Source organism: Eupeodes corollae, chromosome 3 (genome assembly GCF_945859685.1).
Source record: "Eupeodes corollae chromosome 3, idEupCoro1.1, whole genome shotgun sequence".
In the NCBI taxonomy this organism is placed as follows: Eukaryota; Metazoa; Arthropoda; class Insecta; order Diptera; family Syrphidae; genus Eupeodes; species Eupeodes corollae.
This window is the reverse complement of record NC_079149.1, coordinates 115,426,594-115,440,329: the sequence shown is the minus strand read 5'-3', so window position 1 is coordinate 115,440,329 and position 13,736 is coordinate 115,426,594. Positions and strand designations below refer to the sequence as shown.

At 29.5% G+C, this 13,736-nt stretch overlaps 3 protein-coding genes across 5 annotated transcripts in view; 2 read left to right on the top strand and 1 right to left on the bottom strand.

Moving 5' to 3' along the window:
- Nucleotides 1-13,736, top strand: part of LOC129948818 (calcineurin-binding protein cabin-1-like) — a 57,890-nt gene that overhangs the window by 31,833 nt on the left and 12,321 nt on the right. The window lies entirely within an intron of this gene.
- LOC129948819 (tyrosine-protein kinase transmembrane receptor Ror) overlaps nucleotides 1-13,736 on the bottom strand; it is a 38,694-nt gene that overhangs the window by 21,405 nt on the left and 3,553 nt on the right. The window lies entirely within an intron of this gene.
- Nucleotides 10,856-12,328, top strand: LOC129948821 (uncharacterized). Its single transcript, XM_056059888.1, has 2 exons — nucleotides 10,856-11,595; nucleotides 11,663-12,328. The coding sequence occupies exons 1-2, from the start codon at nucleotides 10,965-10,967 to the stop codon at nucleotides 11,683-11,685; spliced, it is 654 nt and encodes a 217-aa protein (XP_055915863.1). The 5' UTR covers nucleotides 10,856-10,964; the 3' UTR covers nucleotides 11,686-12,328.

The window sequence follows — 13,736 nt, the reverse complement described above, 5'->3', positions numbered from 1 at the left end:
CTTTGTATATATTTATTGATGACATTAATTACCCAACTTTTGTATAATCACACATGTACCTATAAATATTTTTAATGCAGATAATTTGTATTTTGCACCAAACTTAAAAAGTCACTGAAAAATATTTAATTATGCAGGTATTGAAACAAGCCCTACCCATGTGTATTGTCAAAATGGTGCTTTAAATCAAGATTTTCAAATTGATTTGGAAATTCTTGTAGCATTGACAAAAAGTTAAAATCTTCCTCTTTATTCTGAAAACACAAATAGTAAGTTATTCTTATAGCTCCAATTTCCAACCATTAGATCATTTTAGCATCAAATTGATGTGAATGTTATTTATAAGCATCGTGTTGCATCAACAAGTCAGTAAATAAAATAAATAGGTTCATTTTTTGGTAATCGATAAGTTCAACAACAATAAGCTGTTGACCAGCTATTAACTTTTTTTGTTGTATAACAAATACATAATAGACTTTGCTTAGGCTTCCTTTATTTATTTAATACAATTTCCCATAAAGAATATTACTCATCCTATAATTTTATTTCATTTTCATACAAAAATGCCTTATCTTTGTTTATCATCGTAGAAGATTGATCACCTACCGTGCTACGAGTGGAGTATCTTATGTAGTGTAAATACATTACTCTATACATAATTAATTTTTACCCTTAGAAAGAGAGCTCTTGACTTGTCACTAACAGGGATCGAAGCCTTGCTGTGCATTGACAAGGAAGTAACTGATTTAACGTATCATAAATTATTCTTCATTTTTTCACTTTATATATATGTATGTGCAAAGGTAGACGAGAGAAGGGGGCATAAAGTGACACTTTGCGTTCATCAGTTTTTATTTAATAATCTCTAAGTGAAAACAATATCTTTACAAAAGGTTTCATTTTCAACAGTCCGCTGTTTGGTCATCTTTTGACATTTGACAAGTAAGAATTGTACGCTATTTCAGCAACTGATTCAAGCTTTTATAATCTACTACAAAAATGGCAAACATCTGCAGCCTCAGTGTTCGCAGTTCTGCAAAAATAATTTTCTGACCATGCTATTTCTTAAAGAGAGATCTGGACATTTAACACCTTAAGAGTTTTCCTCTAAAGGCATCTGAGGCCACGATAAATATAATTCTTATGGCAATGCTGTAATTTTTGAAATAATTTTATTGATTTAATTTCGAGAGCATTTTTAAAAGTTTGTGTGTGATGAAATTAAAAAATAATTGATTATATTTGCGAAACTTTCAAAAAGTAATACAAATAATTTTTTTAGAATTTTTATATTTTCACAAGATTGTGTCCCTAAAGCAATTTATTGATTTTTTGCTCATAGAAACATACGAATATCTCTAACCCATAGTGTTCCATCATCCCCTAAAAGAATTTCAAACATAGACAAGAGATGCACAAGCACACACATCTTGTGATTGATTAATAGTTTCGAATACTTAGCTTCTTTATTGCTTTGTATGATGCAGTTTAGGAAGCTATTATTAATAATATCCAAAACGTCTTAGATATTTTGGATATGAATTAATAATGCGGTTTTTGAAAGTTATTTAATGTCGCTAGTACGAAGGGTATTAAGATAATTAATGACAAAGTACAAAGACCATCGAAAGCTTACATTCTTGTATGCTTAGCGGTCCACTATACAAAAAACTCCTTCATAGTAAAGCTTAATAGAATCCTCTATTCTTTTGCTTTTAGCCAGATATAATAAATTTGCTTACCATCTTTAAAGTAGGTACTTCAAAGGAGGCTTTAATTTGAGTTTTCCATTATCTATGTTTCTATCCAGGTTTCACTTTATTTGATTAAAATACAGCTAACCCGTTTTTAAAAAAAGGGTTGGAAGTAATATTTTGTTTGGTAGATAATTTTATGTTGATTTAGTGTTAAAAAAGCAAAACCAGTGAACAAATTCATTTTAGAGGAAATATTTGATGCAATTTCAAAAAAAAATGCTTATTTTATGCATGGTTGAACCAGAAAATTATGCAGTAGTTTTTCTATAAACGGCGATGATTCAATTACTTCAATAGTGCACTCGGGCGTATACGCACTTCTTTGTTCAGTGAATTGAGTTTTAATTTTCAAAGCAAAACTTAAGGGATCTTAATTTAATTTATAATTGCTAGATTCATTACTTTTTTATATTCAAGCATAAGGAATGTTCTGGATCCTGTTGTATCTATGAGCATTGAAGACTTTGCTTACCATATTGTGTGTTCTATTTTTGATTCTTCAAAATTCAACAAAAGGAAAATACATATAAAAACTAATTCAAATATTTTCAAGATTTTTTTAAAAGTTTTATGGGATGTATAGAGAACCCATCTTTTCCCTCAAAACCAATATCAATATTGATAAAATATAGAGAATTTGAAAACCCCTAAAAAGTTTTCAAAAATCACATTATACACTTTCCTCTCCATAGATAATAAAATGCTAAAAACTCCAAGTACCACAAAAATGATTGAACTTTTCAATTGAATTTGAAAAGTTTTCCCTCATATCCATATGTGTGTGTTCTACATACCCACATAAATATTTTCTAACCAAACTTAGCCAATAAAGTACTACCTACCAAATATTTAACCCACAAGAATAAAAGGACTATTTTTCAACTCTTTTCAATTGAATACATTCTAGTTGTTGTTGTTGTAGTTATTGTTAAAAAGTCGACTTCCGTATCACAAAATCTCAAGTGAACTACTTACAAACATATACATACATACATATACCCATTTATATTGAGATGAGCGACCTTTATTTTGAAGGACTTGTTCCATAAAATTTTATATAATATAATTCAACCCCAAACCATCAAGCTAATTCTTTTGGGTTTAAGTACACTTTTATATAAACCAAATCTGCATATTATACACACTCGTGAGTAAAAAGGACAATGAATCAAAGTTAAGCATGTACATGTTTCTACTTCTGCAAAATATATATCCTGACAGCTTCAAGAAGTACTCATTTCAAAAATAAAATAAAAAACAACAAAAATGAAAAAGTTACAAATAAAAATGGATGAAAACTTTGGGTATATTAATCCCTTTTTCTAAAATTGTTCACAAAAGTAATGGAAACAAAGAGAAGAGAGGGTTTATTTTTCTGCTACTTGGAGGCTCAGCCTGGATGCGGTAGGAGGTATATTATTTCAATAGAATTTATTGATTTATGAAAGTTTTTGTTTTCTATTTTTTGTATTTTTGTTACTTTTCACTGAATCAACAGTTGATGGTTTTGTGAAGTATGTTTGTTTGTGAAATATAAATTCACTGTCACTTCAAAAAAATCATAAAATATTCTTGAATCAAATTCATTCAGGAATGAAATGTGAGTTTATTTGAGAAAGAACTTTTGACAGATGATGATGAAAAGTATTCATCAAAAAATAATAAACGTACATACGTATGTATATGCATGACAAGTTTTAAGGGGGTTATCGGGACAAAATCTTCAAAACAAAGAAAGTTCAAACAGAACTATAAAGTTAGACAGACATGTGTTGTACCTATTTACATATTTACATATAGGTATATGAATGTATGTATGTATTTTGTATCTTAAAATAAACATATTATCCAGTCTGAGAGTTAACTCAAACCATCAAGATAAAATGCTTGAATATTTATGTAGGTCGTTTGTAAGATCTATTGTTTCTCCTCCCTCATTAAAGCACCTTTTTAGTTCGATGTAGATAAGTAAATAAGAAGTAATCTTAACTCTAATTGATTCGAACCATATACATATGTACATAAATAACACAGCTCATTAAGTTTTAAGTCAACAAAACTTATGATGCGTTAAATATATCGTAGAGCTGGGGAATTAGTAAATACTTCAATGATGCTTCATGCAAAACTTAATTATTTTCAAGTAGATACTTCAATTGTACTTCGTCTTTAAATGCTTTAATAATGGAGTAATGTAAAAGTAATAATTTTCTATGACATCTTAGTTTCTATATCTTGAAACTTTCGTTTTCTCAAAAAAGTTCCTAGACTAGGAATAACATGTTTCCTTATCTTATGCTATTGAAAAAGAATTTGATCCTTTTTAGTATTTGTATTTTTGAATCAGTTAAGGTTTTCTATACCGCATTTAGTTCTACAAGATTTATGTTCCTCGTTGAAAGTGAAATTAACCGAAATTTAAAACTTCACTATTAACGATATTTCTGGTTATATCAGTTTTTCGATATCGATTTTTAAAATTTCGAAATTATTTCGTACTGTCAAATTTAGGAATTCATTTTTTATAAATTTTTTTTATCAAAAGAAAAAATTACTTTAACTATAAACATGAATACAATTTTACTGTGAATTTGAAGAAAACATCATGCAATAGTATTTGATTTTGACAGAATTTGAGAATAAAATAGTTTCATATATTTCGGAACACCTTCCAGGTTAATTAAATTAATCAAACCGTTCGTAAAGAACCAGGACCTGGTGACTTACAACTCAACTATTCATGTGTGCGAGTAATGGAGAGGACCTACAGTTTTTATGTCGAATCCAAATTGCTAATTTTAGAAAGCAGAGATTTTTAAATTCCTTGTAAGAGGTGCTACCTTTGAAAAAGACTTTAAGTGGCACAGACAGAGATTGAAGGCAAGACCTCTTGTGTCTCCTATGACAGTCACACAAATTGATTTTAAGAAAATGTATGGAACATTTTTGGGAAATTTTGTACGGCTCCATTCAGCTTCTATTACACTGGGAAACAAACAAACGATTCTTTTGTTAATATCGCCTTGTTTTATCTTTGAATATCAACAAAAACGCTTCGATACAGTGCTGCAAGCCGTTCAAGACGAAAATATTCTTAAACATGTTATCGTTCTAGCAGTGAATCAAATCTGTATAAAGGCCATTTCATACTATTTTACTGAACATATGAACACTCCTGTCAAAATAAAATTGCAAACAAAAACAAATAGCATTCCATTTACAAAAGCATCAAAAATGTATTAAAAATTCTTTGCCACTTAATTTACATATTTATAAGCATATGCATATCGTCTTAAGATGAGCTGTCAAAATGTGTTAGATGAGCTGTCAAACCTTTTGTGACTGTTCACAAACCGATTCATCTTCACATTTTTTTTGACATGTGATCCTGATACTCTGTATACATAAAAGTGTAAAAGGGAATTAAAAAAGTTGAACTATTAACAGATTTCTTCTGAATTTATTATCCCCTTATTTTCTTTTTAAAATATAAATGTTTTTTTTTCTTCTTAGAAGTACTAAAAAAGTCCAGCTAAAAATATAGATCAAATACTTGTTCTCAAATTCGTTTTGAAAAATGAAAAATTTCCTCTAGGTTCCACTTTATACCGACAGCATAATAATTTTACAAAAGTGGCTTAGATTCACTCAATTGGCCCTTGTTCTCCACAAGCTGTCATCCCACGAACACTATTTTCCTACTTCTCAAAGATTTACGAACCAACTCTATACTCAACTCTTGGGAAATCTTCAAACCCTTTTACATTTTATACCACATATGTAAAACAGAAAAACCATCTCGAAAACCCCATAAGTCACTGAAATTATTGCTCCCTTTTTTCAATTTGCCCATTTCCATATTTCATGTTTTTTAAACGTGTGCAGACAGCGTTCGTAATCAAATATGAGATTTCTATGTTAAAGACAAAAAAAAAAAACATCTTATCAAAATTTCAGACTATATAGTAGAAGAATTATGTAAATTGGTATAATATTCTCAACTTTTATACATTTAAGATAGTTTTCAAAAGACAACCAACGACCATGAAGACGTTACACTACCTATAACCATCTTAACACTATAATAACACTTTACAAAACTACCTATCTCTTCCATCACAATATGGAAATGACATTTCATTTAAATGTCAGTTTAACATGCTTCTCACAATTTCTTTTTAACAAACTTATGTATGCAAAATTTGTCTTGAATTTTCTTTCTTTTGTATATGTATAGTAAGGTTTATCTGACAATTTCCTTTTTTAAACCAAGCAGAAGAAGACACTTATACAAAATAGTCCTTTTTTTGGTATATTTTATATATAAAATAAAAACTCATTTAAATGTACATTCCTAATGCCATTTAACTCTTTCCGCATTGCTAATTCTTGTCTGTCATTTTGGAACCAAAAGGACTTCATTTCCTGTTTGACAGAGAGAGAAAGAGAGGGAGAGATATTCTTGCCGAAAGAGGTAGAAAAACATACTTAACTTTTGATGTGAAATCTTAAAGTCGTCCTTTTTGTGACAATTGTCAGGACATTTTATTTGTTTATATCAATACTTTAGTTCCCGCTGTGTTTTCGGTGAAGAGTCGCCAAATGAAAACAATGACAGATAGAGAGGGGGTGGTGACGGGGGAGTAGAAGAAAAAATTCTATTCCCTCTTCCATCGAAATAAATATGCAAATAGTCCTCATTTATCCTCTGTTCCATTTCATTGCTTTCATTTGCAATGAGGGACTAAAAATATAAGAGGCGACAGTACAACACCAAAAACAGAGATACAAAAATCGACTCCCGAAAGAATAGAAAAGCAGAAGCAAAAGAATAATAAAAATAAAAACAAAACCAAGAATTTGCCTCCTTCGAGCTTTAACTAACAAACAAAACAAAACAAAAAAAAGGAAGGCATTGTTGTCTTCTTCAACCTTTTGCTCTAAACCATGTGCCAAAGTCGATGCTCTTTAGCTTTACCTTGTGTTTTTGTTTTGTGTTATGTCTCGTCTTCTTCTTCTTCTCCTGCATCCTGGGAGTGATATATGAATGCCAATAGATATAAAAATAAACCAGAGACAGTTCTAGGATTTTAGTCCTAGTGAGTAACTGACTGAGTGCGCATTAAATACGTTATACAACCCCACCACAATATACAAGTGTAATACTGACTGCTTTAATATGACTACGATGACGATGAAGGAAATCGGGCAGAAGATGAAGCACTAAGCAGCAGGAAAATAGAATAAAAGTCGAATGAATGAATTGGATTTTATTTATCTTCTTCTTGATGCTGATGCTACTGCTCCTATAGGTTACTATATAAGAGGGTGTTCTATTGCTATTGTAGTCCTTTCCCATGTCTGGGCTTAAGTTTTGCAATAAATGTTGATAGGTAGCATACCTTTTTATTCAGATTTTCCTTTTTTCAATATTTCTTTTTCTAATTTTTTTTTTCATTCTTCTGCTCCTGCCTTAAGATTATATTAAAGAAGTGATTTGTGCAAATATCCTTTGAAAGGAAAGGACGTGCTGATATTTATTCTTACTTAATTAAAATTGAATAAGAAAAAGATATATACTCGTACTAGCTGGAATTTACCCTTCAACTTGTTTCACTAAACGATCCTTACCAATATTCAAATATAAGTATTTCTTATGACGATGACGTGATGATGATTGTTATAGCAGACCTTAGCTCTTAGGAAATTAAATTTGTATAAAGTTTCAATAAAAAGATTCATGCACATCCTCGAGGGTCGGTTTGCTTTGTGAAAATCTCGTAAATGGAAAAAGGATATTTTTTAAAGCAGAGGATAATAAGATTTTAAAATTAAATTGCCTGAGTCAGATAATATTTTATTTGAAGAATCGTTCTTATACCTTTATGACAGTTGACATTTTGAACTGTCAGAAAGAATGAGTTTATGACCAATTTTGGGTTTGTTTGACCGGATGATACACAGGCACAAAACCAACAGATAGTGAACTAATGTCAATGTCAATAGACTCGTTAAGTCGTTGCTAAATCGGCTGCAAAAAAAGGTAGTACTCACACTTTTTTGTGGCAATTTTTACGTTTCATCAATGCATAACGCTTTTACTTCTATTTAAAGAAATATTAACAAAATCTATGTTTCCCTTTCTCTTTTTAAATATGAGCCCAATTTATTGTAAATTTCCTTTAAAGGATAGCATTTTAAGCAGCGAGTTAGGTGTCAGTTGTTAGAAACTAACTGTCAATTACTCACACGTGAAGTTCCACTATTGGTAATTGTTTATCAAAAAGTTTGCTTAAATAACAGTAATTCAACTTCATAACATACAATAAAACTTGATTTATAATCAGAAGTCTTATCTTTTCAACTGTCAAATTTCTTATACAGGGTGCTACACAAGTTTTCATCAAGAACAAAAAGTTGATGAATTATTCTGCAATAAAAGGTCCGTTCGCGTACTTTCTGCACTAAAATTCGTAGTAAGATATATTTTAAAGAATGGGGGAAAAATTCTCTCACAAAAAGACAAAACTACAAAAAAGTAAGCGAACGGAAAAACAACAAATTTTTCCCACAATTTGACTGTCAAAAAAAATATAAATTTTGAAACATCATCGTTTCATTTCGGGTTTAGAATTTATTTATTTTTTGTAAATGGATAAATTAAAACAACATGAACTTTAAGCAACAATGAAAAATCTTTATTAAATTGAAACTTGAAAATTGCAATCTAATTGCTGTTTTTTGGAAAAGAATTTTTAATTTAATAAGTGACAGCAAAAGCGAGCAATTTATTTAATTTATTGGAAGTATTATCAAATTTGTCAATTTTCACAAATCAGCAAAAAGAAATGTCTTGGGCTAAAATTCGTAGGTTAGGGAAATATGTTACTATCTCTTGGGCGCTCTATTTTACGAAAAACTACGAAATTTTTGAGTACGCGAACAGGATTTAGTTAAATTTCGTAATTTTTCGTAAAATTAGTCTGTTTTAAGAAGGTACGCGAACGTACCTAAAATGTCTTGTATAATTTGTTTATGTTAACTTCACAAATTTCAAAGTAGAATTGACATTTGACGCCATTTGCAAAAATGTATTTTTCGATGACAGTTGTGCCTGTTGGAACTTGTATAGCCTTTTTTGTATTGTTTTTGAGAATATATATAGTTCAGTGTCAAAAAGTCATAATTCTTCATTTCTATTACATTATATGAGTATATAACAATATTAAATATGGTTTTAAACGGTTTAAAAAAAATTATGATGAACTTTAAAGGCTTTCACACAAAGTATCTTTTAAAGATTTGAAAAGACATTACTTATAAACAAAAACAAACAAATTAAATGAAATTGTACTTAAGGTTCATTGACACGAAAGGGATTTGAATAAAATTGTTATATAAAAAAACATAACACAGAAAAAAAAACATCATACAAAAAATAAAAAAGAAATCAAGATATTTTCTTCCTTTGTATTTTATTTATCATCTGTCGCGTGGCATACATCAATATTCCAAACATATCTTCTCATCTTCACAAGCAATAGATTTACACACCTTTATGTTTAAATTGTCCGATGTTATAACTTATATATGTGTACGATTGGCATTTGAAATACCAACAGTGTGATATTTCTATATATTACACTTTTGTACGTGATGAAAAATTTGATGTACATATCCTTGTTTATTTTCTTTTTTTTCGTAAATGGAGCAGAGGAATTCTGTCTTCTTTATTTTCAAGTTATAAAATCAATCATCAAAGAAAAACAAATTCCTTTGAAAGTTACACCATGTCTTTGGAAAATGAGTGTAAAAAGTAGGTTCCTAATGGTAACATTATAAGAAGTGAAATAAGTATGCACTAAAAATTCTATCTTTTTTTTTGCGGCCGAGTGCACATTTACCTTAAATGAAATTGACACTTCAAAAGTTGAAACATAAAAACACTTTTTTCTTAAAGAAATAAAATGTGTGTTCAATTAACCATTTGAAAATTTAATTTTCTTTCTTCATGTTCGAGAGATATCGACCAATTTTATAGAATAGCCAGACATATTCGAAAAATTGACAGTTATTGTTGCAACTTACATCAAATGCCAGAAGTTGTATTACTACAACAACTATTCCAACCGATACATTTGCATATGTTGCTGACCGCGTCCATTCATCAAAATGAACTAAACTCAAAGATCTGTTTCTTTTAAATTTGGGATTCTTAATTTAAATAAAAAGAAAATGTATTATTAGAAAATTATGTCTAGACCAGTTTGTTTACATTTGTTAAATATTGTATAAATGTTGCCTTGTTACTTTTTGTATTAAAAATAAGCTCTTATTGTGAGTTGAAGCTTAAAAAAAGTTTTTTGTCTTAAACTTTGCTTTAATTTTTATAAATCATGAAATTCAGCCATGGAATAAATCACATGTTATATTTTAAGATTTCTTTCAATTGTAAGAAAATCCATTTACTTTGCGTTCTTTAGAGTTCTTGCATCAGCTACAAAACAATTTTTAATTTTTCGGTTTGGTGAATGTGGTTTGTACTTATTTGTTTAATTTACATAATTTCAGTGCCAACAAGTATGGAAGTTCATCGTCTTCTTCAAAGATTAAACAATACAAATAAATTTGAATCATCAAAACATAAAAATTATGGATCGTGTTCCATTCACCAAAAAAAATCGATTTTTTCCTAGAAATTCTGATCAAATAGAAAAAAGAAACAGGTTTTCACTTTTTGAGGTTTGTTCGATTTTTTTTATTCATCCAGAAAATCAAACAGTTTCAAGGATTTAGTAAACATTATAGAAACAAAAATTAAAAAACTAATTAAAAAAGATATTTCTGCATCAGACATTAGATTTGTAAACTTTAAACTGAGTGTTCCTGCAGACTGTCTTAATCAATTACTTAGTGACGCAACTATATGGCCTAGGTCTGTGAAAGTAAACTATTTGTAAACAGGCCAAAAAACGAAGGTGGTCGTCAATCGGCAGATGTAACATAACTTCAGTTGGCTTAATCAACAACCCAGATTATAAGAATTCTTCATCATATTCAAGAGCTCCAGACAACGTTGCTGCTTTATCTTTAAAAACCTTACAATATCCAAGTAAAATTTCTTTTTATTATCAAAATGTAGGAGGCATAAGATCTAAACTAGATTATTTATACATCATCTTTGCATCTTCTGAATATGATTTAATAATGTTAACTGAAACTTGGTTGACATCTAATCAATTTACATCTGAATTATTTGATTTAAGTAACTATACTGTATTTAGGAAAGATAGATGTAATTTATTAACAGGTATGGAAAAAGGAGGAGGTATTTTGATTGCCATACGCTCTTCATTATCATGTAAACAAGTAAATTTACTATCTAATAATAACATCAGTGAAGCAAAGATTGATATTGATCAGTTAATTGTAGCACTTTTATTTAATAATAATATTGAAGTTTTTGTTATGTTAAGCTACATTCCTCCTAGGAGTTCTCTTGAGGTGTATAATATACATTTTAATAATTGTAAAAATATTTTAGAAAATCTTAATAATTTTCAACATGTTATATGTATTGGAGATTTTAATCAAGGAAATATAAATTGGATTCTAGACTTAGATGAAAAATATTTTGTTCCTTACAATGTCAATTCCGAAATTGAAGAAAGTATCATAGATTTTTACAGTCAATTTGACTTAATTCAAATCAACTCTTTTGTAAATGATAATTTAAGACTTCTTGACTTGGTTTTTGTTGATAAAGAATTTTTTATTGTTATTGAAAAGTCTGATTTGCCGCTTATACAAAATTCTATACACCATGTTGCGTTAGAAGGTACCTTTCATTTTTATAATTATATTAAAAAAAATAATGTTTATAATACATATGTTCCAAATTTCAGCAAAGCAAACTTTGATGCAATGAATGAGTATTTTCTTAACTTTCATTGGGATTCTGTTTTTTTATTTGATAGCAAAATTCAATTAGAAATCGCCAATAAAAATCTACTGACAGCCATCAAAGAAGCAATGCATCGATTTATTCCAAGTAAATACTCGAAATTGAGCTCAAACCCTGTATGGTTTAATAAGAGATTAATTAATCTTAAAAATAGAAAGAATAAAGCTTTCAAATTACATAAACAAAATTATAATAATCTTGAACTTCGATCTAAATATAAGGCTATTCAACGCGAATTTGACATATTAAATACATTTTGTTATAATTCCTACATGTTTACGATTGAATGTAATATGAGGAATAACAGTAAATGTTTCTGGAACTTTATTAATTCTAAACGTAAGACCATTGGTTATCCAAGCTGCATGAAATTCAATGATTCTACAACTAGTGATGTTCAAAAAATTTGTAACCTTTTTGCTAGATATTTCCAATCCGTTTACTCCTCGGAATTATTTTCAAACCAGGAACTACCAAGTGTTTCTAAGGTTTTTGATATAGGTTCTATGATTTTGGATGTCTCCGAAGTAGAACAAGTGTTGCTTGAGCTTGATGCAAGTAAAAAGGAGGGTCCGGATGGGATTCCACCTATTATTTTTCATAAATGTGCTCGTTCACTGGCTAAACCACTTACGGGGATTTTCAATGCATCTCTATCCGAGGGTAAATTTCTGGATAGTTGGAAACTATCATTTCTTACCCCAGTTTTTAAATCTGGATCTAAGCAAGATATTACCAATTACCGGCCTATTAGCAAGATTTCTGCAATGCCAAAACTATTTGAAAAAATTGTTTACAACAGGTTATCTTTTCAATTACGTAACTATATATCCGAATATCAACACGGTTTTATTTCTGGTAAATCAACAACAACAAATCTGTCTCTAATGACTAATTACATCATAAATAAATTTGAAGATCATATACAAACAGATATTATATTTACTGACTTTGCTAAAGCATTCGATCGTGTTAACCACAGGGTGCTTCTGCATAAATTGTATTCTCTCGGTTTTCACTCTACACTTCTGAGCTGGTTAAAATCTTACCTTTCCAACAGGATTCAAATTGTTAAAATTGAAACTATTATTCTGAAAATATTTATGTCCCATCAGGTGTTCCTCAAGGAAGTCATTTGGGCCCATTGTTATTTTTATTATTCATAAATGATATTCCGTCAATTTTTGTATCTTCTCCTTGTCTCTTATTTGCCGATGACCTTAAGTTGTATCGTGGAATTAAATGTCTATCTGATTGTCATTTACTTCTTGAAGATGTACTTAGATTAACAGAATGGTGTCAGTCTAATTTCCTCCATCTTAATGTTTCTAAATGTCAAGTTATGTCTTGTTTTAGACATACTACCCCTATTCTATTCAATTATGAACTTAATCATGTAAATCTAGAACGAGTTGAATGTAAAAAGGACCTTGGAGTCGTTTTAGACTTTAAACTTTCATTCCTGCCACACATTGACTATACGGTTAACAAGGCTAATCAAATGCTCGGGTTTTTAAAGAGAAACACAAGAGAGTTCAAAGATCCATATTCTCTTAAGTCACTTTTTAATTCTCTGGTAAGATCTGTGTTGGAGTATTCTAGTGTAGTTTGGAATCCTTTTTATAGAAACTCCTGTAATAGAATTGAAAAAGTTCAAAGAAACTTTACTCGATATTTAATCTTTAAACTACATTGGCGAATTGATATGCCAACCTACAAAACAAGGTGCTCACTATTCGATATTAAAACTCTGGAAAGTCGGCGTACTTGCTTCTCTGTTATATTCATCAGAGATATTTTAACGTATCACATAAAATGTCCTAATTTATTAAATCTTATAAAACTTCGTGTTCCTCAGAGGAATGTTCGTGAATCTAACCTTTTATATGAATATTTTCATCGCACAAATTATGGACTTAATGAGCCAATTTCTCGTTGCATCAGGGAAACTAATGCTGTATGTAATAAAATAGATATTTTTAAAAGTTGTTCAAGAGATACCTTCAAAACATATG

Coding starts and splice junctions, on each gene's coding strand:
- LOC129948821 (XM_056059888.1), top strand. CDS start 10,965: ATGTTAACTGAAACTTGGTTGACATCTAATCAATTTACATCTGAATTA. Junction 11,596..11,662: donor ACACCATGTTGCGTTAGAAG/GTACCTTTCATT, acceptor TCCAAATTTCAG/CAAAGCAAACTTTGATGCAA.